We start from the raw sequence: 26377 nt of genomic DNA on the forward strand, positions 1-26377 counted from the left end.
GAGCGAGGTCCGGGTCCGCAGTGCAGGTAATGATGGCCGCACTCCCCGCGGCTACTCTTCCGGTGCTTTGCTGTGCCCAGCGGGGGGTCCCGACAGCCGCCCGCTCAGCCGCTCAGTCTCGGCCGCACAGTCTCAGCCGCACGTCGCAGCACGCAACGCGAGCACGTCGCAACTGGAGACCGCGGATCACGGGCCCTCCAAGAGTCTCAGCGATGCAGCCCGCCCACTCCGCCGGAGCTGAAGGGATCCGTCTCAAGTCGGGTCGGCCGGGCCCCCAGGTAATCCGCAACACTTTAGGGGGAGGGGGGGTCGCAGATCATGGATTGATGCAGGATAGTGTAGGATTAATAAAACAGTGTCGACGGAGCCCCGGGACTATGCGGCCATTTTCCGCGGCTGCTAGCTCCGCCCCCCACCACAACATTATTCAAGGTGCCTCATCTCTCAGATAAACATTACTGTCTGTCTAGTTAAATATGAGCCTAAAATGGCAGCCAAACTGAAAGATTTCAGTGACCAATAATCCTTGTTTAATGACATTTATGACAATAGGCAACTCGAAAATTCATTATTAACCAACATAAATTATTGGCCTGTAAAAATGGAACAAAGAACTAATTTATCCCTTACTGTGCCACTGTAAAATGTACAGGTTGAACCCTTGAACGTGAAGTGTGCAAGAAGTTGGCCTTTGTATCTTGAAATTCCTTTCATGATCTCATTGACTCAGGAGAATTGAATCTGTATTGTACTGTGTATGGGATTGGTACACCACTGTCTCACTGGTACATGTATCCATTTTCTATGGGAAAATACAATGGTTTAAGTCTCGTCTTCTGTGCGCCCCAATTACCATGGTGAATAAATTGTCAGAAGTGGTACAGGAAGTTCAGGCCACTGCACGTGAACAGCCATCTATGAGCTGAATGCGCTCTGATTAGGTGGCATGAGTTAATTACCTGTAGGCTTAATAAACCTCTGGTACTCTCAAGAACCTCAGTGAGGGTGAATCTGAACACTCTCTCTACACATGTGCTAACCCATGTCAAGCTGGGTAAACTTCATCCTCCACCCACGCAGATGGGTTATGTAGGTTGGTACTCAAAACATAGGGCAACTCTGAATCCTTGGACAGGATCATTCAAAGGAATTCTCTATATTGCACAAACTTTTTTGAGCTGGAAAACAAACTAGGCTAATTATTGATTCCCATAAGTGTTCAAATCTGGCCACTCCCTTACTTTCAGCATTACGGTTGGGATAAAAACAGGCCGTGGAATAAAGAACGTTTCCATTCTCAAACCACTGTTCACCCTCTTGCCATGACAACACAAATTGAGACTTGGGAAACTCCTCGAGCTCACCTGGGGCACTGTTCTCCCATCAGTTCTTGCTTTCATCTCCAAGTTCAAGCAGATGGCACCCATCTCAGGTGAGGTGAAATGCATTGGGGGCACCTTCTTCTTTGGTAGCAGTACAGGACTCTAAGACAAATCTAATGTGGTGAGTTAGCCCATAGGAACCACTCACTACCACAAACTGCTTTCAGATGAAAATCTGGCAACTGCTATTTCCAAAAAGGCAGCTTCTCTTAGCTCGCTTCCTCCACCCCTCTTTCTCTTTATCCAGTTGCTTCTCTTAAAGTGTTTGTGCCCTGTCCACAACTGCACACATTCCCAGAATTCCATTCAGCCACCTGTCTCAGCCAGTGGGAATACCTACACAGCAAACACTGCACATGCATTCTGTGTGTGTTCGTCCCAGCTGGTATAACCTCTGTTATGAAACAGTTTGACCATTGGAGATATTTTTGTCACAAATACTCTGCTAGAGAATTACAGTGGTGCCACATATCAGTGGAACCCCAGCTGTGCAGAGCTCACTAAAATGATGATTGTTGGTTCCAAATAGCCCAGAATTAGGTGTTTGGTTAGTGACTGTGTTCCTGATACCAGGGCTGTTTTCCACTGTCTAGTAGCAGAACATGAAATCTCTTTAAAAGCCCAGTGTGATGCATAGGCACGTTCAGGGATCAGACCTCATATCTTTGTCCTTGAAAATATCCCAGTATCATGTGAGGGAGGTGGCGAGGTCTTTTGGATCAAGTGTCCTCGCTTTTTCTTTCTACGGCCTTGATCTGGCCACAGAGGGAGTCCAAAGGGTTGGAATGAGATGTCCCTACCCCTTGATTTCCACCCCCTCCCAATTCCAGCCTTCACAGGAGGAAGAGGATGTTGCGTAATGGCAATAGCTGTCGACTTTGGAGCTGGGGAACCAGGTGTGAGCCTCAGCTCAACCTCCTGTGATTCTGGGCAAATCACTGAATCTCCCTGGGACTACAAAAAATGAATGTATCCTTGTGTAACATAACTGGTGCTCTTGGAAAGCGCTCCAGTACATTCAGGTCGAGTTTACAATAGTGCAAAGAAGAAAAAAAATCTTCTGACTTTCCCAATTCCCATTTGCTTCTGGTCACAGTCTTCTCCCTTTCTATGCACGTCAGTGGCCATCTATGGTGCCATATGCTGGGCAGCATTACTCAAGAAACCATTGAGCAGGGCTATGACTGCCTATGTGCCAAAAGAAGATCTGAGGGGGTGGTGGTGCAAAACATGTACCTCTCCTGTGGTGCTAAACAGTTCGGGAGGGATCTGATAGGGCCTGTCCTGAGTTTCTGAGGTAACAGCGACTACAAACAGGATTGTCCTGTAGAGTACAGCTCATTCATACCTTCAGAGATGTCACACAATGCAGCAAGCGAATCAGTTCACTCAGATCCTCAGTCAATGTCACTTACTACTGTGTCTTTATTGCCAAACCACTGTTAAACCATGACACACAAACATAAATCATCTGCAAATACACCTTTAAAAATCTTAACAGAGGTAAGCACATTTTCAGCTTAAACCATACACAATTCGTGGGGAGGGGGGTGTTTTCATACACTTGTGATTTTATAGTGGTCTGTTGTGCATCCTCAACTAATGTTTTAGAGACAGTATTTTCGGGGCATGAAGTGCAAACAATTGCTTAAATTTGTATATATATTTCTATCTAATAATTCAGTATTCCTTTGTCAAAAAATATTTAAGCCTGTCTATTGCTGTAAGGCAACTTGTTTATTTCTGAATTAATTCAGAATTGTGTAGTAAATTGAGTAAAAGAAACTGACAGCCGAAAGCTGACATATGAAGGTGAAAGAAAATAGATTTTGAGGCTTTCCGAGCTTTGCTTTTTACTGCCAGAGAGATAGCCTTATCGAGCGTGTCAATATGCACGAGTAATAAGCCAGGATAGGTTGTCAGTCTTTAGTGGCCACTGTCAGTTGACAGTGATGGATGTCTGTTGACGCAGGAGGAACAGATTACCATATTCATAACCACGTTGCTAGGTTCATGTGTATTTTAATAACCTGTGCCGGGTCCTTTTCACAATTGTTCTGATCAGAGGCGCAACTAGAGCCAAATTTCGGGAGTTGGGGGGCTACTAAAAATTTCGGGGGAGGCTAATTCTTCCAGCAATAGGCAGAGTGGAGATGAAGGGGTGAAAAAACAACAAAGCCTCATTAACAAGTAAATGGTCTATTAAAGACTCGGTTACCGCTGCCATAGGCTCAAAAACTGTCTGTGTGTGTGCCTGGGAAGCGTACTCAGCCCGGGCTGACACACACGACGCGGGGGGCTGAAAACCTTCAATTCCTATGGGTGTTGCGCCCCTGGTTCTGATGCCTCCTTATCGCTGGACTCGCAAGCCTCTTAAACTGTTGCTTTTCGCAGTGTATATGTTTTCTGGGGACAAGCTGTAACTGGTTAAATCATTCATGGCAAGAGAGGCTGCTTCAGAAATCTAATAAAACTTAAATAAAGCACACCAGCCTGGCCTCAAGATGTGCTTCTCGTGTTAGTTTGAGTGTTGCTGACCACACATGGCCGGTTAAAACTATCAAACTCGCCCTTAAATAGTGCAGAACAAGTGTGAAGTCAGCCCATCTGTGAATTAATATATTTGAGAGATTTGATCTCAATAATCTAATTCTCATACAGCTGCATTAATTTGAGCGAATATTCTTTACTAGTAAACTTTAATAGCAAACAGGTTGTAATAGCAAGCTGATTATTAAATGTGAGGCAAGAGTAGAAAAGCGGGGAGAAGATCATGGTCCTAAATTAAAAATTGCACGTATTGGTTTCCGACACAAGCATGAAATGTAGATCGCCGCTTCTAAAATGCAAATATTAGTTTAAAAAAATCCGAATTTGTGAGTGACCATGATAGTTCACAAGGAGAAACGTCTGTTTCTAAAGTTTGCATCTGACAGGCATTTCACGCGGGAACGGTAAGCGGGGGCACATAAAACCGTGGGTAACCCCATTCGAAACTTTGTGTGCGTTCCCAAAGTTTTGGTCAACAGGCATTTAACGTAAACTCAAATCATGGACATCCATTGTATCACCATAAACAAACCATGGCTATTCATGGTCTGGCCGTGGGCATAAAAACAGGAAGGAAACCTGCATCTCCAGAGTAGACAAATCCATGCTGGATTTACTGCATGTTAAAAGCTCTGCTGGTACTCTACAAGTCCCAGATTCCAGGAAATAAAATGGAATCGGCCGAAGGGGCTATGTAATGGGAATTCTAAATTAGTGTCATTGGATAAACTTGATTAAAGGTTTTGTTGCTGCTACCATGCTGCGCCTAGGAGTTTCTGTATCACAGGTATGTACTCCAGGGGTGCAAGTGGCTGTGCAATCCAACGTTGATACTCTGGTTTTTGCAGTAACTGCTAATCAGTGCTACACAGTCCTGCAACTTTTGGGAAGTGAGTGGAAGCCAGAGCAATAAGGGCTCGGGCCTGGGAAATGCCGACTGACGAGCAGAAGAGGATGGAGAAAGCGGTAAATAGAGTGAGCGGGAAAGGAAAGAAATAGATAAAACACAGTAGATGGCAAGAAAAGAGCAGAAGCACTGAGCAAGGAGTGGGCTGTAGAAGATGGAGGTCAAGTAAGAGTGAAATGAAGGATAGAATAAAAGTATAAGCCTGAAAGGATATTGATGATGATTCTATAGTAAGCAGCAGAATAAGAATCATTGAGGCAGGGATTAGGAATGAAAGAGTTAGCAGAATGTTGTTATACAAAGGACCGAGGAGAAAGAAGAGCATGAGAGGGGCTCAAGAAATATGGATTCGCTTTTCTTTTTTTTTAAAGAAAAACCATCACAATTGTCTTGCTTGCAGTCAATTCATTGGATAGGCGAACAGTTGTACACTTGTTATGTACACGAAAGTCCCCATCAACCTCCAGAGCTAGTGTGATGCTTGCATGCGAGGAGTGTGAGGAGCTGGCATTTTATTTAGGTATATCATATAGGTTGAAACTAACTCAGAGGCAACCAATACAGAGATGGCTCTGGTGTTAGTATGTGACTGATACTGAGCTCACACGACACCACAAAAGCAGAGCCTACAGAAGAGACATTATAGCCATAAAAAACATCACTACTCCATAGGCATCGCTGAAGCCAACTGTGCTTCTAAGGATCTCCCCAAGTTTCTAGTAGAATTCTGCAATCCAGACTGCCAAAACACAGAAGTGCCACAATCGCAAGACTTCTCTGAAAGATCTCAATGGAATTGATGCCAAATATTAGAAATTTAGAAACTTACCTGAAGAAGAACACAGCCAACACTAACTCATAACATTACCCAACCACCATAGAAAGAGACAAAAGCAATTTTCACCCACTAAATACTTTCAGTAGCCTATCAGAAAGACTTCCTGGACATTATCATCACAAGCGGACAATCAGGATCACCTTCAGACCCGGCATCTTCAAACGTCTTTAAATATACTCTTCACACAACCTGTGCAGGGAAGGTAGCTAGAAGCTTTTTCGACAACTCCCTGAACTAGATTCTTTTCCACCTGAGTGAAAACCTCCTACAAAAGATCACTCCTTATGAAGAAAAACCTCACCCCGGCAAACAACAGACCCAAAATAGCCCATTCCTTCAAAAAATATTAGAAAAAGCAGTGTATACTCAACTTTTAAGATTTACGGAAGAAATGACATGATGTCAGGCCAACTATCTAACATCAGACCAGACACAGGCACAATGTCAGCCATCATATCCATTTGTGATGACCAATCACTTCCATAGAACAAGAACGGAGTGACCATCCTATTACTTCTAGACCTACGAACAGCAGTTGACACTGTGCACTAACACATAGTACTACAAAGACTCCAACAAATAGCAATATGTGAAATACTTTAAAAGGGTTGCTTCTCACCTCAGAGACAGACAAAGTGTGCTACAAATTCCACCTTTCACACCAGTACCTCACACCTAATATTGTGGCATCCCTTGGGTCCATAATATCTTCTCTAGTATTCAATATCTACCTAACCCCCTTAGCAAACCCGATTAAATAATTCAGTAAAATTCAATAAACAATTGAATAATAAGTAGCCACCTAAAACTCAACACCACAATGACAAATAAGGCGGATAATGGCAAAAGTACCAGATGACCGCCATATGGGCCAAGGAACCTATGACCCTTCCAACAATATTTTAAAAAGTCAGAAACCTAGGGGTAACTATGGCTTCAAATCCATCCTTGATATCATATGCCAACAAACTCGCATAGAGTACCTTCTGCACAATGAAAACACTGTGCTGGATCTCCCCATACCTTGGATACCAATCAAAGCTACAAACTATCCTCACACTTGTAATCTCAAACCTTGACTATGCCAACAGCCTATACACTATCAGACAAAAAATAATACTACCAAAATGCTACTACAAGATTCCTTCCCCACCTTCGCCCAAGAGAATGCAAGGCTCAAGTCCTGCAGTCAGGCTACCTATTGCTAGAAGAGCAATGTTCAATGCACTCTGCATTCCCCTTAGAATCTTCAAAGGAAACAGATCACTATACATACAAGTTAAATTCATGCAGTATAGGACACTGCACTCCAGGCCTGCACCATGGATCATCATACATATAAGAAATCCATGAGAGTCACTGATTTTTCAGTACTAGCTGAAAAGCTCTGGAACTCGCTACCAGCCAAGAATTTAAGCATTTAGGAGTATCTACACTTCAGAAGATAGTTGAAAACATGGCTAATTCCAAGAGAACTAGGTCACCCCACAACCATGGGATCGAACGTGGAAAGATAATCGAACCTTCAAATAGAATTTTCAATGAACAACCCAACCAGAACACTATTTTCTGTATCCAGGTAAGCTAAGAATGGATCACCTATGGCTAGACTGTGTATTACATGGTAGAGTCAATTCATATGCAGCCTTTATGGCCCACACTCCCAGCAGTTAGCTAATAATTGTATCTCATACAGGCTGCATAACCACTCCCTTATACTGCTTAATCCTCTTGCAATCGCTTAAGACATAGCTGACATATCTAGATCTTGTCCATCACACACATTAACCACAGAACAACACAGCTTTGGTAAGAGAGGGGAACCATTAATTAACAATGTTGAAAAGGTACCAGTATTTACAAAATGCACTTTTCAGTCTTTGATAAGTTTGAAGAATAATTAATCTTTCCAAAAATATATGTAAATATCTGTTACTATTTTTACTCAAGAAGAAGCCTATGCTTGGGTTAGTTAGCACTGCCAGGCCCATGAACCCCGAAGGCAGGCAGGAGTATACAGAGTCTTGATCATACACAGTGTGGAACAGTATGTGGGGCCACTGACACGTAAATACAAGCGTAGGCGTACTGATACAAGAGTAAGGATGCCTGTAATAATTGAGCCAGCCCGTAGACCAGTCATCACCAACTGAACAGGCGTGGAATAACTGATGATATTTGCCACACACTGCGGGCCCTCCGGAGGACTACAATCTAGTCAAGCACTGTAGGTCCCAACTTGCTACATATTATGACCTGTTCTTTATAGGAGAAGGGCAGCCAGAAAACGAGGTAAGTAGTCCATGGGGGTAGCAGCAGAGCCACTCCCTTATCCTTTTACTGGATCATGGCCTCCTAAGGATGGGAAGGAGCAGGTGGCGTATGGTGGCAAGCAGTTAGGGTACACACTGCAGGAAGGTCGCCGGGGTAGTGTGTGTGGCGTTTTCCTTAGAACCAAAATTGGAAGATCTACTATGTATTCAAATTTGTTATTTACCATTTCGTTTTGCTTCTTCCCCTCTGTACGATTGTGAATAATGATTGGCATATACATTTAGAGTCCTTTTCTATTTAGATAACTTACACCACAGGAATGGCAAGGCGCAACACTATTATATTTTAAGCATCAACATGCACAAAAGGGTCGCAGTGCCAAGATTACACCATGCATGCAGAGCAATGGAAGCGTTTTTAAGCAGACATGAGCTTCCATCAGCTTCTTGCCCTCCTGCCCATTTTCCCAAATCATAGCAACCATAGCCAAGAAGGGTCAAAACAGTTTCCACCTGTAGTTTTTCTCCAGAAAAAATAGAATATATAAATGTTTTTGCTTGGCTTTGCCTTAATGTTAAATACGTTATATAAACGACTATTTTGAAATCTAAAATATGTTCTTTTTACATGATTTTAAGGTGTTGGATTCAAAGTTGGAGGAACATCGGGCAACAAATATTTTGTGCTCCAGGTTCACTATGGTGATGTCACTGCATTTAAAGGTAAGCTCTGCTGCTTTCAATAACATATTATTATGCACATTGCTTGTTCTTTTAGTGTCTGTTTAAGTACATAAGCACACACATTTGTAACTCACAGTTTGCAACTCGCACATTTCTGAGACCCACTAGCTGACTGACCTTTACATCTATGTGGTGATCACTGGAGGGTCCAGGCTGCACTGAAGTCTTAGACCTCTATTACAAGTTGCCTGGAGCAGTATCCCATGCTGTGGCGTCTCTTCCACTATGGCAGAGGAGTATTGCCCCAGTGCTCTTGGAGCAGTGTAGAAAAAAATGATAATAGCAGAAGTTATTGCTGTTATTATCAATTTATTTCTAGTGTCAGCCGGGTTGGGCGGAGCGAGGCTGGACTCCTGTAACATCCGGTAGGAGAAGTGGTTGCTGCACTCCAAAGTGCGCATGACTGTTTGGCCGGCCCTAGCGGGGAGGCCAAACAGTTATGCGCACTTTGAATTTTCCCCACCAGGCTGAATTACACAGCCTGGTGGGGAACATGACCAGCCTCCGATTCCCCATCTAAGCACCGAGCCACGGTGCTAAAACCAATCACATGCTGTATTGCAGCATTGTGATTGGCTTAGTGGAGGGAGCCTGTGTGCTTCCTGAATCCGGCTAGACCGGAGAGATAACGAGGGATGACTGAAGAGAGAAACGCGGCGAGGAGGTACGTTTTTTTTTTTGCTTGTATTTTGCACCCCTCTCCCCCCGCAACCCCATGCAAATCTCCCCGCCCCTCCCCTCGTTCTTTGCCAGCCTCTACTGATCACTTGGGTGATTCTATTTCCCATTTCTCAGATGCCCTCAACACCACCCGCCCCACATCCCACATCCACCACCAGGCCTCCAGTACCAGGTGGAAAATATTTGTGTTAAAGTCCCTGGGATCTTCTCAAACCTAGTGAAAAAAGATCATGTAATTCCTGGCTCAGGATGTTATTGCCCAGTCTGGGGGCTTAAATTTTGTAATGCTCATTATCGTATGGTGCTACACAAGCCCTGAATTTGAGCATGATATCTCCTCGCAGAGATAATGGGGATATCGTAATGGGGCCGCTAGAGGCCTCTCCCCTGCTGGTTCATAGGCACTCACTGTATCAGGTTTAAGGTCCTCATTATCATCTTTGAAAGTAAAGACCTTTTTCTAAAGCCGCGTTTCAAATGCGTTTTTAGGTCTTGCGCCTAGCGTTACACTGTGCAGCAGTGTTCGCGCAACGAGAGTCCTTTTGACCGGGTTCCAGAAATGGACCTTGGAAATGAACACGCTTGTGCGTGTGTTTGTACTTTTGCGGGCTGCTATTGGCCTTTCCCTGCGTGTTCGTTTTAACCCCTTCCACGCTCATGACGAGCTGGGCTCCTCATGAGGTAGCCTCCTGCTACGCTGATGACAAGCCCAGCTCGTCATGGAACATTTGTTTTTGCATTTTCCAGCACACAACGGGAAAATGCACCGCATCGATGCGGTTAAAGATAGCACACAATAGGCCAGAGGCGGGCACATAGCTCCGCCCCTGGCCTATTGGTGTCTATTATGCGCATTTCCTGCCATATGGTTTCAATTATCGTGCCCAGACACAGGCACGATAATTGAAAGCATATGGCGCACGCGCGCGCACCACTCGCTGCTTTGTTTTTCCCAAAAGCCTGTGTGACACTGTGAGGATTACAAATGAAGGGGGCCCCGCCGACCCCTGGAGACCGGAGAAGATGTAGAGCCCGGAGTGCCCACGTACACCAGGTGAGGCTTTCAACACCCCACCACCCGATTTCTCGGGTTTTTTTGCCTCTGTGCCGCTTGTTAGGCTAGATAGCAAGTTCACATAGCACCGACTCTGCCCCAGCCCTACCAGCCTCGAATCTACCCTTGAAGGACAGATCTAACTTGCCTTCATTTTAGTTTATTTTTCTTCTGTGCCGCTTGTTAGGTTAGATAGCGAGTTCACCATGCTGCCACGCTCACTCCCGCCCCTCCCCTTTGCGCATTCATCCTGATCAGCCGTGCGTGACTCCTGGGTCTGCCCCAGCCTCACACGAGCACTGGCTCTGCCACAGCCTCAAACGATCACTGACTCTGCCGCAGCCGACTCTGTCCCAGCCTCACATAGCACCGACTCTGCCCCAGCCCTACCAGCCTCGAATCTACCCTTGAAGGATAGATCTGACTGGCCCTCATGACTCCGCCTGTGCTCAGCCGTCCTCCCCTGTACCCCCAGCCGAGGCGCAGATCTAGCGCTTCGCCCCCCTTTCAGCTCTATGAGGCACTGAGAAATGCACGCCCTCCCCGCCTGCAGATGGCCTTCTTGCCATGGTTCATCTGGCCACCTGTAAAACACCCAGAAGCAGCTGCATTGGCGCTGTGTTCTATAGTATGTGCCAGTGAGTAGGCAGAGCCCAGGGTTTACAAACAAAGCGGTGTCCTGCTGACACCCCCGCCTCCCCTGAAGATGTAATCGCATTAGTGACCGTTCTCAAGCTCATTGTGTGCCCGTTTGGGGGGGGAGGGGAGGGGGGCATTTAATGCTAATACATTTTACCCCCCTTCGTCACCCCCGCCGCATGTGCGTCTTCTCTAAGTGGATTAACCTTTCTGGGATTGTTGTTAATTGTGTTTTCACCTTGGCCTACGGCGGGGCTCCCGTGTCTGGCACCTGCCCTTGCGCCAAGTACCCTGGGCAGGCCTGAGGGGGTTCTTGTTAACAGGAGACCCCCTCTCCCCCAGCAAGTCACAACCAGCCCTGGCGAGGCTCACACACCTGCCTTGTACGTCTATCAACAGCCGGTGTGCCTGGCTGCCACAAGCGCGCTGCATTCTGGGACTTGTAGTTCACCTTGTAATATGCTGCACTTAGCGCACTGCTGTTGGTTCAAAGGTCATGCGAGGGTGTGGGGTGTGGCATCCATGGGCACCATCTCGTGTGTTTGTTGGAGGCCGGGGAGGGGTCAACGTGTTAGTTTAGTGGGTGAAGTAAGTGTGGCCTCCCTTAATTTAATCGGTTAAGTGTTGCAAGATAAGCGTTTTCATCATGGTGTGTATAGTACCAAAACTATCCTTTGTACGAGTTTGTAAGACTGGAGGGGGGCCCACGGGGGGGAGGGGGATAATGCACTCTGAAAACATTTCACACTAAGGGTGTGACAAAGAGCGGTCTTACTCCTTCCTACAGGTTGTGTGAGCAGCTGTGTCAAAGTTTATCATTTATCTGATTTATTTACGCCGTTGCGCTTGTCAACAAGTGTGTCTTGGCCAGGGGCGTAGCTTCAGTGAGTGCAACAGGTGCAGTGGCACCAGGGCCCCACTGAACCCTGATTATTGTTGTATTTTATAATTCAAGCAGCATTCTCTTCCTTGTAGTAGGTCGCAGGACACAATGTCTACACCACTGACCTTGTTTTTTTTAATGTAGTGCCTAATATCGCACTTGTCGTCTCAGTTCGCTGCACTCGTGGCAGATTCGACACAAATGTCACCAGTGCACCTGTTTGGCCCAGTTGCCTCATCGATGTAGCTTTCAGAAGAAGTACTGCTCACAATTGTGTAGCTTTTAGAAGTACAGCTCACAATTGTGTCCCTAAATAAAGAGCTACATGAAAACAAACGTGTACATTAGTGCTACTTGTAAATTCCGAATTTTGCTGGGCATTCTGTGGGTGTAGGCATGTTTCCAGCACAGAATGGCAGCACTGCACCTTTCACAATGCCTTGAGAGGCGGTAGGCTAAGCTAGGCCAATTGTACCATCCAGATTAGAAGGGCCTGAGGGTGTACAGTCAGCCTTGCCTTGAACGAATATGCATTTTAATGAACTCCTATAGCATTGTTGGATATCATTATATGGTTCTCAGGATTACCTGGTCAGAGGTCTGTGCTGCTTTTTCTCCAGCCGATGTATACTTTGCTTTTTCTGTGGTCCGCTTTGCCCAGACTGTCTTACCAGAGGTTGCTGGTGGGGGTCGCCATTGCTTGTGCTTTTCCTCGCCTATCTGGTGGGTGCCTGTTGGGCTCTGCTGTGGCCACTTTTGGCATTTGTTTGTGGGGGTCGATGTGGAGGGCTGAAATCCCCGGTTTGTCCTGCACGGCTGCCTGTTGCTGTGCTGAGTGCTTGTGGTTCATTTTTAGGTCTCCACACACACAACCACAAACACAACACACACAACCACAAACACACACACACAACCACACACACAACCACACACACACAACCACACACACAACCACACACACAACCACACATAACCACACACACAAACACACACAATCACACATACAACCACACACACACAACCACACACACACACAACTGGAGAACCCGGCCTTATGGGCCGAGCGGCGCAGGGCACGCCTAAGATCTCCGAGTTCACCTGCCTCGACCGACAGAGACACAGGACACTCTGTTTGGCGTAGAAAAGTAGTTTTATTAGCTGCAGCTAAGCACAGTTATCTAAGAAGTACCACACAGGTAGGTTCTCAAGAGACTGCCACTTCAAACTGTGGCGCACAGTTTGAAGTGGCACAAGTTTACAATGACAACTCCCAATATACACAAAACTGACAAATAGGAATAGTTCGAAAACAAGCTAACAGATGTCTAAAACACACCCTCCTTTCAGACCCCGTGTGCTCTCCTCCCATCAGGTTAATCAACACTAGTGCCCGTAATTCAATTTGCAGGTGGCAAAACATGTGTAGAATGCTTCAAAAGAAGGGCTATGTAACAAGAGAACACACGAAGAGAATAGTGAAGGCCAGTTAAATAAGATAAGGTAGAGAAGAATGGTGGGACCCAAACAGTGGAGTAAGTTATGGATTAATCAGTCTAGACATGGCTTTGCAAACTCGGCCGGACCCTGACATCAGTATCGCACACAAGGACAAAGGTTGCTCCTTGACGAGAAAAACATCGAACAGCTGAAAGGGGCAGAAAAGACCATTTTCTCCGCGTTAGCCGTGCTGCCTGAGTGAGGCAACATAAAATGGCAACTAAACGCAAAATGGCGGATGTAGCGAAGCGAGGCTTAAAACTACGTAACCTCAGACCCTCCTTTTGCCATACTCAGGCAAAGCACAAAGGAACCCATTTCAATCTGAGTCGATATCAATGGTCATGAGGTCACTAAGATGTTGCTGCACCATCATCTTAATGTGTTCTGTCTGTTGTACTACTGGTTTGGAGACACAGATTGTGGCACAGAGTCCACAAATAGCTGGACCACACTGTAGACAAAGACAACAAGAAAAGACGAGTGCTAAAATCATTCCAAGGAAAGTTAGCACTTTCCATCCCCAAGTGGACAGTAGTCCCCAAAACCATCCCATCACAGACCAATCTCCAGTATCTTGGTGGATAGACTCAGAGATGACATGTAGCTTAGAGATGGCTTGGTATACTGTAGGGGCGTTGTCAGGAATATAAATGCAACAACTGGACCCAATCAATTTGCAAACTCCTCCTTTATCTGCAAGTATTATGTCTAAAACCATTCTATTCTGTAAGGTCATAAGTCGATCCGCCTGAAGCTCAGCAGTCAAATTTTTCAGAGCTCCAGAAGTTACATTGATTGTGGCATCAACCACACGGATCAACTGTCTGATATTTTTGCTATTGGCCATCGGATTCCAAAAGGGAAGAAACCCTTTCAGAAAATCCCCTCCTTCTTGCCCTACTGTATCTTCTGAATCTACCACTCCTCTAGCAACTCTCTTCCTATGATAATCAGCAGGAGCGGTGTATGTAGGAGGGAGGAGAAAAGCTACATAACATGTACCCGAGAAGTGTGTGGGAAGCCATGTATAAGCTTTATCATGACAGATGAAATATGTACCTTGTGAAGTCACTAATGGTGCGGGTGTAGAAGGAGTATAGACATAAGTGTGGGAACAGTTGCTTCTCTCTTGCTTAGGTTTGGTATTCTGGCCGTTTATTTGCAAGCACAAACGACCTCTTTGGGGTAGTACCCAAATCGGTGCAGAACTCTGTTGCTTGAGCTTGTCAGTAAGGCTAAGAGTGTAGCGAGTTATATTCCACCCATCATACGCTCTCTTTTCGTCTTTGGGAATCTTGATGATATCATCAATCTTTGCAATAGTTACAATGCCCTTTATCAAAGAACTATGACTGAAATCCACTCCACCATTATAGGATCCACCAGAAGGGTACCGAAGTAAATTCTGGTATGCATTGGAAAACATAGCCAGATAGGCCCAAGCAGAACCTTCATATGAGAAGGGGAGGACTAGATACGGCATTCCTCTTTGTGTATTATGTGGTATGAGACCACATACCCAACAATCAGTAACATTTACTATCAATTGATGCTGGTGTAACAGTTGGATAAACGAATTGTTAATATATTCCATTCTTCTCATTTGCTCGTGATCTGGGAGTGAGTAAAACTTATGCGGTGAAACAGTAGTAGAGGGAGTTAGAGGGACAGAAACGGGAACAGGCACTGACTGCAGGACATGAATAATCCATCCTATGCATGCTAATAAACTACTTAAACCTACTAAAACACATAGGGCTACGCCACAACAACCAAATAATAATTTCTTATAATGAGCTCTCTTCAACATTTTAATATCACTTCCTTTCCCTGCACTATCCATTACTCTAAAGGCGTCGCTCACGATAATCTTCCTTAATCACTTGGCTGTGATTGTTAGCCGTCCTATGACACTGCAAGTCCTGTTGACCTAGTCACTATTCAGGTCACAGCTCAAGACTCCTACCGTGACCCTGCAACTTGATGGATAAGGGAAGGAAAAATGTATCTTTATTAATAGAGTTTAAAAAAAGTGAAAGTCAAAACTGATTGTCCTTAGGGGATCTTTTCCTCAAATTGTATCGTCTCTTTCCAATGGTTGTCTGGTCCTGGAATAAATGTTTGGGATCTGTTGTATCGACTCTCAGATGAACGGGTACAGCTTCCTGTAGAACATCATCGTCCTCTTTCTCCGAGCTAATCCAATCCAGGTGTGCACTGCTGAACGGCACGAAACTGGGTACCTGTTCAAACTCACTGTCACCTATACCTTCTCGGACCCACTGGTCATACGGCAAAGGCAATGGTACCCTTTTGCAGTGCACACCGTGGATCCAATGTTTCTTCCCCAGGACCTTGACAGCTGTACGAGTTGTAAGCAGAACTTGTCTTGGAGGCCCCCAGCGAGGTTCCAGGTTCTTTTTTCTCTGGAAAATTTTCAAGCACACCCAGTCCCCAGGCTGGATGGTGTGTCCAGGATCTGAAGAGGCCTCTGGTAAAGCGTTTTGGACCTGTTGACGAATAACATGCAATTTAGTGGTGAGATCATGCAAATAGTCAACCAACAGTGGGTAGGGTATATCTGAGTACTTTTTGGGTCTGGGGACTCCCCAGACGTTAGCTGGGTGTCCAAACATAATCTCGTATGGGCTAAGCCCCAAACGAGAGTGAACAGTTGTTCTAGTAGAAAGGAGTGCTAAAGGCAAAGCATCAGGCCAAGAAAGGCCCGTGCTGGCCTGAATCTTTGCTAGCTTAAGTTTGAGAGTGCCATTGTAGCACTCTACCAAACCTGCTGACTGAGGATGGTTTGCCGCGTGGAATTTCTGTCTAATGCCTAGACCTACACACACCTTTTGCATAATTTCACCTACAAATTCACTTCCATTGTCACTCCAGACAATGCGTGGCAAACCAAACCTCGGGAAGAATTCTTTCAGGAGTATTTTTGCAGTGGACAAAGCAGTGTTGTCCTTTAGGGGGTAGGCCTCTATCCATCTGGAAAAGGCACAAACCACCACCAGGACATACTTGAGATTATTGAAACGCTCCATATGGATGTAGTCTATTTGCAGTACCTCGAATGGGTACGTAGGGGGTGCAAAGTGACCTGCTGGAGTTGGAGTTCCCTTTCCTGGATTGTGCATCAAACAAACAATGCAATGTTTCACCACGTTTTCTGCACATTTAGGAATACCAGCATTCTGCCATACTGGAGCTAAAAGCTTACATATACCCCGTGCATTAATATGGGCTGGTCCATGGGCCATAGTGACTACAGGCAGTACATACGCATCAGGTAACAACCACCGTTGATGCTCTGACAATTCCGTCCAACATCCCGTACTATCCAACATTCCCGTACTTTCTCTCCACGTACTTAATTCCTTCTCAGTGGCCTCCTTCTGGATTGCTTTCACACTTTCCACTGTGTCCTCACACATACCAGCTTCTGCAACCCATCTAGCAGGCCCTGCAACATACATGCGACTTCCAACATTCCTCGCTGTTTCCTTCGCTATCTCATCTGCAAACGCATTTCCTTGACCCACATCATCAGTAATATTTTTATGCGCACTGCACTTCACAATCGCTATTTGAGTAGGCAAGGCAAGTGATTCGAGAAGGTCAGTTACCAACTGACCGTGCTGTATCTTGGTGCCGTGGGAGTTAAAGAATCCTCTTTCCCTCCACAAACGTCCAAAACTATGGGCGACGCCAAATGCATATTGGCTGTCGGTATAGACAGTCACTCTCTTCTCTTTCGCCAACACACATGCTCTTATCAATGCAATCAATTCTGCAGCTTGCGCTGAATTATGCGGAATGCGTGCAGTTTCTACCACTGTATACAACGTCGTTACTGCATAAGCAGCTGTGGTTTCACCATTAGGGAGCTTGAAACATGACCCATCTACCCATAGGATCCCATCCGGATCCACAAGTGGTGTGTCCTTAAGGTCTATTCGACCCTTCGTTTCTTCTTCAGTGCGAAGAAAACAATCATGCTGATCTTGTACATTGCTAGCATCCAAAGCAGGCAACAATGTTGCTGGATTCAGGACATTACATCTTTTTATGTGTATGTGACTAGCCAGAAGTGTCAACTCGTATCCAGACAAGCGAGCACTCGTTAAATGCTGAATTTTCGTCCTATTAAGAAGAGTATCTACTGCATGTGGCACCATAACATTAAGAGTATGATCTAGCACTAGTCCAGCGGACTGACGAATAGAAATTGCCGCTGCTGCTGTTGCTCTAAGGCAACTAGGTAATGCCTTAGCTACTGGATTTAATGTTGCAGAAAAATAGGCACACGGCCTTTGTTTGTCGCTAAATCGTTGCGTCAATACTGATAATGCGCAACCTTCCCTTTCATGCACATAGAGTGTGAAAGGTTTACTGTAATCTGGAGTACCCAACACAGGAGCAGAACAGAAAGCAGTACGCAAATCAGAAAAACTCTTTTGACATTCATCAGTCCAAGGCAAAGGCTGGGGCGTGTCTTTAAGTGTAAGTGCCAACAGTGGTTTAGCAAGAAGGGAAAAATTTGGAATCCACTGTCTACAATAAGAGGTAATGCCTAAGAAAGCACGCACTTTTCTTTGTGTGGATGGTACAGGCATTCGTGCAATTGCATGAATACGTTCTGGAGTCAATCACATTCCCTCCTTCGACAATATATGACCTAAATAGGTAACCTTTTGTCGGCAATATTGTAACTTGGAAGACGATACTTTATGATGTGAATCAGACAAATGCTGTAAGAGCGATACAGTTGCTGCTTTACAAACATTTTCAGAATCTGCAGCGATCAACAAATCATCCACATATTGGATAAGAGTGGCACCTGAGGGCAAAGAAAAGGTGTCAAGTTGTGACTTCAAAGCTTGACTGTATATTGAAGGACTTTCACAATAGCCTTGGGGTGCGCGCTTAAACCGGAAGCTGCGACCTCCGAGAGAGAAGCCGAAAAGATCCCTACTTTCTTCGGCAATGGGAATGCTGAAGAAAGCATTTTTAAGATCTATCACTGAGAACCAACCTGCTGAAGCAGGAATCATGGTAAGCAAAGCTGTGATATCTGGCACAACAGGAAATTGAGGGACAACAATTTTGTTGACCTCTCGAAGATCAATTACAAAACGATACACAGGTGGTTGAGAGGGATCAGTACGTTTAAGAATAGGCAAAACAGGACTATTGCAAACGTTTCCTCTAGTCTCTTCAACCACACCCTTCTTAACCAAATCATGAACAATGGCCAACAAAGCTCTCTCACCATCACTGGATATTTTATATTGTGGAACACGTGGCATCTTAACATTGTCTTTAACAGTAATTACATATGGTGGAATTTGCAACAAGCCAACATCATTTGGACCCACAGCCCAAACTGTGGCGGGAAGTGAACGCAACTCGGGTGGTAGCTGTTCTTTAGATACATACATTGGAGAAGTCAACTTATCACCTAAAGTAAGGTGCACACCAGAGGGTGAACAATACAGCGTAGCATGTGAACGTTTCAGTAGGTCCAAACCCAACAAATTTTCTCCGCATCCCGTCGTTAAAAGGAGTGGAGCTTCCAAATCATATGGACCAATAGAAATGGGCAAAGGACAAGAGATAGGATTTGAAACTGGGGCGGCAGAGAATCCTACAGAAACATTTGTTAAGCCAGACAAAGGTGCCCCAGGGAGTTTAGAATGCATTATAGAACTTCTCATAGCACCAGTATCCAAGAGAAATGGTTCTGTAACACCTAATGCCATAACATTAATATAAGGTCCTTCCTGATCTACTGGAACTGATATGACTCCCTTACTTTACCTATGGCTGTCCTAGCTAGTATGGAAAGCAACGTCCTCATTATCGAAACAATAGTCATCATTGTAGTATTGTGCAGATTGAGAATTCTGCTGATCAAAATAATTCGTAGAGTCTTGAGAGGGAGAGGGACGTCGTTCCTGAGGTGGCGCACCACGACCCCTTCCTCTGGATATGGATCGAGAATCACCACCACCCCGTGGCGCCAATGATCCACCATACCGTTGCAATAAAATTGGACAAGTATTCTTAAAATGACCATCTTCTTTACAATAAGCACACTGGTTGGGGCCCAATGGAGCTCGTGGAACTGAGGGGACTGGCTTCTGCAACAACCTCTGAAACTGCGGGGGCTGTGAAAATGAGGGCTGAGCAGAACGAGGGGGATAAGCCTGTTGCAGAAGGACTTTTGTTTTCAAGTCTTTAGTCTTTTTCTCCGCTTTCTCCTTGTCCTCCTTATCCTCATAATATTGAGCAGTAGCCAATATCTGAGCAGTGGAAGAGACAGCCCAAGAACTCTCTGATTGTTTTAATTTATTTGATAATTCTGGAAGTAAATTAAAAACAAATTTGTCTACGAACAATCGCTGTCCACCTTCAGTACTCATGTCTTGACCACTATGGTCGATGAAAGTCTCCTCAAACCGAGTAAAGAAGTCGGAGACACTTTCATTCGTCTTTTGCTTACACGCCGCTAACGTATCCCAATTAACACGCATCGCAGGCATTAAAGTTTTCATCAAATCTATTATTTTTCCAGGCAATTCTGTGATCAGGGCATCCGGTTTGGCCCCACCTACTTGACCTGCATCTGCAGCTGTAATGGCAGCCCAATCACCACCTAGAGCTACCGCATGATCCTGCCTACGAATCTTGGCCCATATTGCTTGTGGGACTACATTCCCCATGAGTAAGTCAATATCTGCCAAATTCATAATACAAGCGTCAACAGTCTGAGACAGCTCTTTATAATATCCCGCAGGATTCTTACAAGGGTCCGGTAAAGACTGTTTGAGTGCCAATACTTCTGACCTTTTCCAAGGATCGTGTACCCATATACGCTGAAAATGAGCAGGAACACCAGGAACATTACCTGCTTGTAGAACTGCATCTCTCCATATCGGAGGAACTTCTCGCATTGGGTATTGTGCCGTTTTACGACGAACCGCGGGATCAGGCTCAAGAGAATTTTGAGAGAAAAGTGTAGATCGAAAAGCAACAAGTTTCTGAACAGCATGTTCTACAGCAGGACCCACAATAAGTCCCTTATCAAATTGATCCTGTATGTCAAATAAATCCTGAGGAGGCGAGTCTAAATCTACGTCTCCCCATTCCTTAATCAGAGTATTACACATGACATCAAATACATATCTCTGTGTGGGCGCGTTCCATTGAAGGAAAGTATCTAAAATATCACGTGCATTATACTGTACACGACTCATAATCCAATTATAGGCAAGGGAATCTAATTTAGTCCGTTCTTCCAAATCTGGAAATTGACTACGAGATTGCCTCCTAGACGAGGCAGGAGAGAAGAAAAGAGGTCCAAGAAAAGGTGACAAAAGACCTGAGACAGTGTCGACTAAACGCCGTCGAGCTGCAGGGGAATCTGACACTAAAACGGGGGACAAAGTATTCTGTAAGACAGAAGAGGAATCTGTAGCAAAAGAAACAGCAGATAGAAAAGACTGAGGCACAGGAGATTGGGGTACCGATATTGCTGGCAGAGGGGGTTGAGGCGGAATCACAGGGACAGGCAACTGTGCAGGAAGTACAGCAGCTGCATTGGCAGCAGGCTGTAATGGCGGTGCACTAGCTCCTAATACATAAGGCGGAGGTAATGTCAACAAATGGGACATAAAGGAATCATCATCAGGAGTTTTACTCTTTGATACCGTAGGCAATACAGGATAACATCTATCTATTGCCATGCGATGTTGTCTTTCTGAAACCTCAATCGCTTGATCAGCTTCATCATTTTTAAATTGTTGGGCAGCCTGCAGAATCGACATACTCTGTTCTTTCTTATCTTTCTTCATTTGCTTAATTTCTTTCTGTTTGGCTTCCTTGCGCCATAGGCGAAAGGAGTCAAACATTGCCGGCCGGGCTTTTCTCTTGAATAAAATCGCTTCCAAATTATCTAGTATATCTGGCTCAAAGGACCCATTTTGTGGCCATTGCAAAACACCGTCCTTTTTAGTGTAACGGGTCCATATTTCATTAAAAACTATAGGACCCATACCGTGCTTTGAGTAAAGTTCGTCAGTAGGAGTTCCAACTTGAGGAATTGGACAGGAATCCTCCAATCGGGAATCCGCAAAACAACCATAACACCAAAATTTCTTAAACTTACTACATCCAGGCATTTTGTCCTTACAAATGTCAAGGGATTCTTAGACAATAGAGTCACAGCACAAACGTACTTACCCCTTGGCTTCGGTTAGCGCGCTAATCGAATAACAAAATACAAAAACAAAGAGAGTGGGCGCTACCCACAAATACTTAACTAAATGCTTTTCTCACGCCAACAGATGTCCGTCTATCGTCTCGTGATACCAATCATCACCAAAGGGCCAAGGCAGGGCGACAGTCAGGGCAGCAGTCGTCAGCAGCCGTCGGGAAGGAGTAGCCACGCTTCAAAAAGACCTTCGGTCCACTTCGACATGCAGGGGTCGCTCACGTGGTCCACGAAATCCTCCGGAATTTTCTTGCGAAGCTCCTCACGACTCTCGGGCAGAACTACTACCGCTGAAGTCGCCCCACAATGGGCGCCAATTGGAGAACCCGGCCTTATGAGCCGAGCGGCGCAGGCCACGCCTAAGATCTCCGAGTTCACCTGCCTCGACCGACAGAGACACAGGACACTCTGTTTGGTGTAGAAAAGTAGTTTTATTAGCTGCAGCTAAGCACAGTTATCTAAGAAGTACCACACAGGTAGGTTCTCAAGAGACTGCCACTTCAATCTGTGGCGCACAGTCTATTATACAACACAAGTTTACAATGACAACTCCCAATATACACAAAACTGACAAATAGGAATAGTTCGAAAACAAGCTATCAGATGTCTAAAACACACCCTCCTTTCAGACCCCGTGTGCTCTCCTCCCATCAGGTTAATCAACACTAGTGCCCGTAATTCAATTTGCAGGTGGCAAAACATGTGTAGAATGCTTCAAAAGAAGGGCTATGTAACAAGAGAACACACGAAGAGAATAGTGAAGGCCAGTTAAATAAGATAAGGTAGAGAAGAATGGTGGGAACCAAACAGTGGAGTAAGTCATGGATTAATCAGTCTAGACATGGCTTTGCAAACTCGTCCGGACCCTGACATCAGTATCGCACACAAGGACAAAGGTTGCTCCTTGACGAGAAAAACATCGAACAGCTGAAAGGGGCAGAAAAGACCATTTTCTCCGCGTTAGCCGTGCTGCCTGAGTGAGGCAACATAAAATGGCGACTAAACGCAAAATTGCGGCTGTAGCGAAGCGAGGCTTAAAACTGCGTAACCTCACAACCACACTCAGAACCACACACACAACCACACACAAACACACACACACAACCACACACACAACCACACACAACAGCACACACAACCTTACACAACACACAACCACACACACACACACAACCACACACACACACAACCACACACACACAACCACACACACACACAACCACACACACAACCACAACCACACACACAACCACACACAACCACACACACAAACACACACACAAACACACACACACAACCACACACAAACACACACACACACAACCACACACACACAACCACACACATAACCACACACACAACCACACACACACAACCACACACACACAACCACACACACACAACCACACACACACAACCACACACACACAACCACACACACACAACCACACACACACACACAACCACAGACACAACCACAACCACACACACAACTACACACAACCACACACAACACACACACACAACCACACACACAACCACAACCACACATACAACCACACACACAACCACACCATCAGTGCACACATTCACCAGGCACAGACACCATCAGTCGTCAGTGCACGCTTTCACCGGGCACAACCACCACCAGCCATCAGTGCAGGCTTTCACCAGGCACAAACACCACCAGCTGTCAGTGCATGCTTCCACCAGGCACACACCACCAGACGTCAGTGCTCGCTTTCACCAGGCACACACACCACCAGCCGTCAGTGCACGCTTTCATTAGGCACACACATACCACCAGCTGTCAGTGCGCGCTTTCACCAGGCGCACACACACCACCAGCCGTCAGTGCATGCTTTCACCAGGCACACACACCACCAGCCGTCAGTGCATGCTTTCACCAGGCACACACACACCACCAGCCATCAGTGCACGCTCTCACCAGGCGCACACACACCACCAGCCGTCAGTGCACGGTTTCACCAGGCACACACCACCAGCTGTCAGTGCACGCTTCCACCAGGCACACACCACCAGACGTCAGTGCACGCTTTCACCAGGCACACACACCACCAGCCGTCAGTGCACGCTTTCACCAGGCAAACACACACCACCAGCCGTCAGTGCGCGCTTTCACCAGGTGCACGCACACCACCAGCCATCAGTGCACGCTTTCACCAGGCACACACCACCAGCCATCCGTGCATGCTTTCACCAGGCACACACACCACCAGCCGTCAGTGCACGCTTCCACCACGCACACACACCACCAGCCGGCAGTGCACACTTCCACCAGGCTCACACACCACCAGCCATCAGTGCACAATTTCTATAGGTACACACACCACCAGCCATCAGTGCACATATCAATTGTTAACGCATCCACAATTAACTATTGTAGCAATCACAGTATGGCACACTTTACTTTTAAACATATTCATCTAAAGCGGAGCATGCCACCATTGCTACAAAAATAAATACACATTTTTTGGGCCTACAATTTATGGACTTTTGTTGCAATTGGTGTTGCAATATTTAGCAATGCCAATAGCTCAAACGTAATTAATGCGAGACCTATTGCATTGCAAATGCTTGTTTGTATTGCAGCTCCTCCCTCTCATTGACCTTCAAAACCAATGCTAGCCCTGCACAGCTCAAGAAACACCCAGCCTGCAGTGGCGGCTGCCACTAACAAAGGGTGAGGGTGGATGGGGGAATGCGGGCGGCGAGGGGGGAGAAGAGCGTTAGGGAGGGTGAACACGGGAAGGGTTAGTAATAATTTAAAAACTGACCTGACGCCGCAGGCCGCACCCTGCGTCACTCCTGCTGGTCTCTTCATAGGTCCCAGCAGCCCCTGGGAGCTAGGAACAGACTCCCAGCCATTCCCTGTGCAGCACAGGGATTGGTCTGAGCTGGCTGAAAAGGCGCCATGCTCAGACCAGGGAGTCTATGGAGGTTTCTCCGGCCCGGCTGCTGAATGGAGCTGGGCTGGAGAAACCTAAGTGCGTATGTGTGTTTTGGTCGGCCTGGGATGGCCAGCCAAACACAAATGAGCACTTAAGGAATGCACATGCACTGCTCCTCCCCATGCACAAGCTGGCAAACGAAAAATACAACAATGCAACTTTTTATTTTTGGTTTTCTGGCCCTTCACCAGGCAGTGGGGCGACGCTCCTCCGCCATTGGCAGTCTGGGCTGCTCAAAGCGCTTTCAGACCCATGCGCTGTTGGACCTGGTGGCTAAGCGGACTCCCAGACAAGCAAGGCAAGCGCGGGCCATATTTTAAGGACAGCCTTCCTGATTAGTAGAGCAGCAGCCCGCTGACGGAACCCGCCAAGAAAATGAAAATTATTAATTCCTTTCCCTAAATGAAGTATGATAATTTGAATGGTGTACAGGAACCTAAAGCGCAGTCAGGGGACATAAATATCTCCTGCCTGACTGAATTGTGTTTTCCCCTATGAGACTTTCTGCATCAAACCAGTGTTCACGTATGGAAATGGGAGGTATGGCTTATGTGCATCCCTCTATGAAGGTAGATTCCACACCTCCTGAAGGCTTGCCAACTTAAAAACTCTTACTGCTTGCGGAGGGGGTGGGGCTTCATGCCGAGAAGTACCTGAGCGACACTTCTGCCCCCGCCCACTAATGATTAAAACAGAGCTTGTTGTGGCTACTGTCAGTGCTCTTGATGGATATCGGCTGCTTAGTGCCTTCTAGGCGAGCCTGAACGCCGCTCAGTGCATAAGCTTTTCACCCTCCCTGCCTCTGTAGGATATCGGCTCTTCCCCTGGTGCCCGTATAAAGGGGCCGATAACGTGTGACACACGGTGGCACCAGGTGAGCTGGCAGGTATGCTCCTGCCCCACTACAAAGTTCCCATTTTGCAGATGCGTGTATGCTGGTGCATTTGCTCACAGCACACGTGTTACAAGTTGCACACACGCAAATCCGTTTTGTGAAATTGAGGTTTTGATTTTTGGTTTAATTTCATAGAGCAAAATCTCTATTTTTCTTCATTAAACCCAATCTTGGGTAAACTGTTGTCAAGATGCCAGTTTCAGACACAGATGACATAACTGTTCCGGGATAGGCTGGGGAAACTATTAGGAATGTTGGAAGTCAGAGCAGAGGCAGATAACAATGCCACCCCTGTGATGGAGCCTGCAATATCCCTGGATCCGTGCCCTTGTTCTGCCCCCCAGGCTTGCTGAGTCAGGCTCTTTTTGCAGCTAATATTGGGCATCATACAGAGTTGACAAAAGCGATGCAGCAAATTATAGAAGATATTTCGGGTGCATTCACTTGGGGCTCATCCCAAAGGAATATCATTTCCTGTATATCCCTCTTGCTGCCCTATTGCACTGCCTCTGTCACAGCAAGACTCGACTTACGACTTGTATTTATGACATCATTAATGCTCCCGTTGTCCTGTCCTGTGAATAATCTTCCTCGGGTGCCTCTGGTCTCTTGTTTTTTATTTTCTGCATCGATGTGTGCTATGGCACAAAGGGCGAAGGCCACAAAACGCAACAGGCTGTGGAATAAGTGAGTTAGTTGTCCGTGCTCTCTGAAAAGGGTTACGAGCCAGAAGGCTAGGCTTTAAATCACATTTTCCAGACCATTAAACATATCAAGA

The 26377-nt window shown here is 45.9% G+C and overlaps 1 protein-coding gene across 4 annotated transcripts in view; it reads left to right on the top strand.

Annotated features, from left to right (window-relative positions):
• Positions 1-26377, top strand: part of PAM (peptidylglycine alpha-amidating monooxygenase) — a 1252349-nt gene that overhangs the window by 750524 nt on the left and 475448 nt on the right. For all 4 annotated transcript variants that reach the window (XM_078675446.1, XM_078675447.1, XM_078675444.1 and 1 more), the window contains exon 8: positions 8590-8673. In XM_078675446.1, coding sequence (XP_078531572.1) covers positions 8590-8673 — 84 coding nt within the window. The remainder of the gene's footprint in view (positions 1-8589; positions 8674-26377) is intronic.

This window comes from Lissotriton helveticus, chromosome 2_1 (genome assembly GCF_964261635.1).
Source record: "Lissotriton helveticus chromosome 2_1, aLisHel1.1, whole genome shotgun sequence".
Taxonomy (NCBI): Eukaryota; Metazoa; Chordata; class Amphibia; order Caudata; family Salamandridae; genus Lissotriton; species Lissotriton helveticus.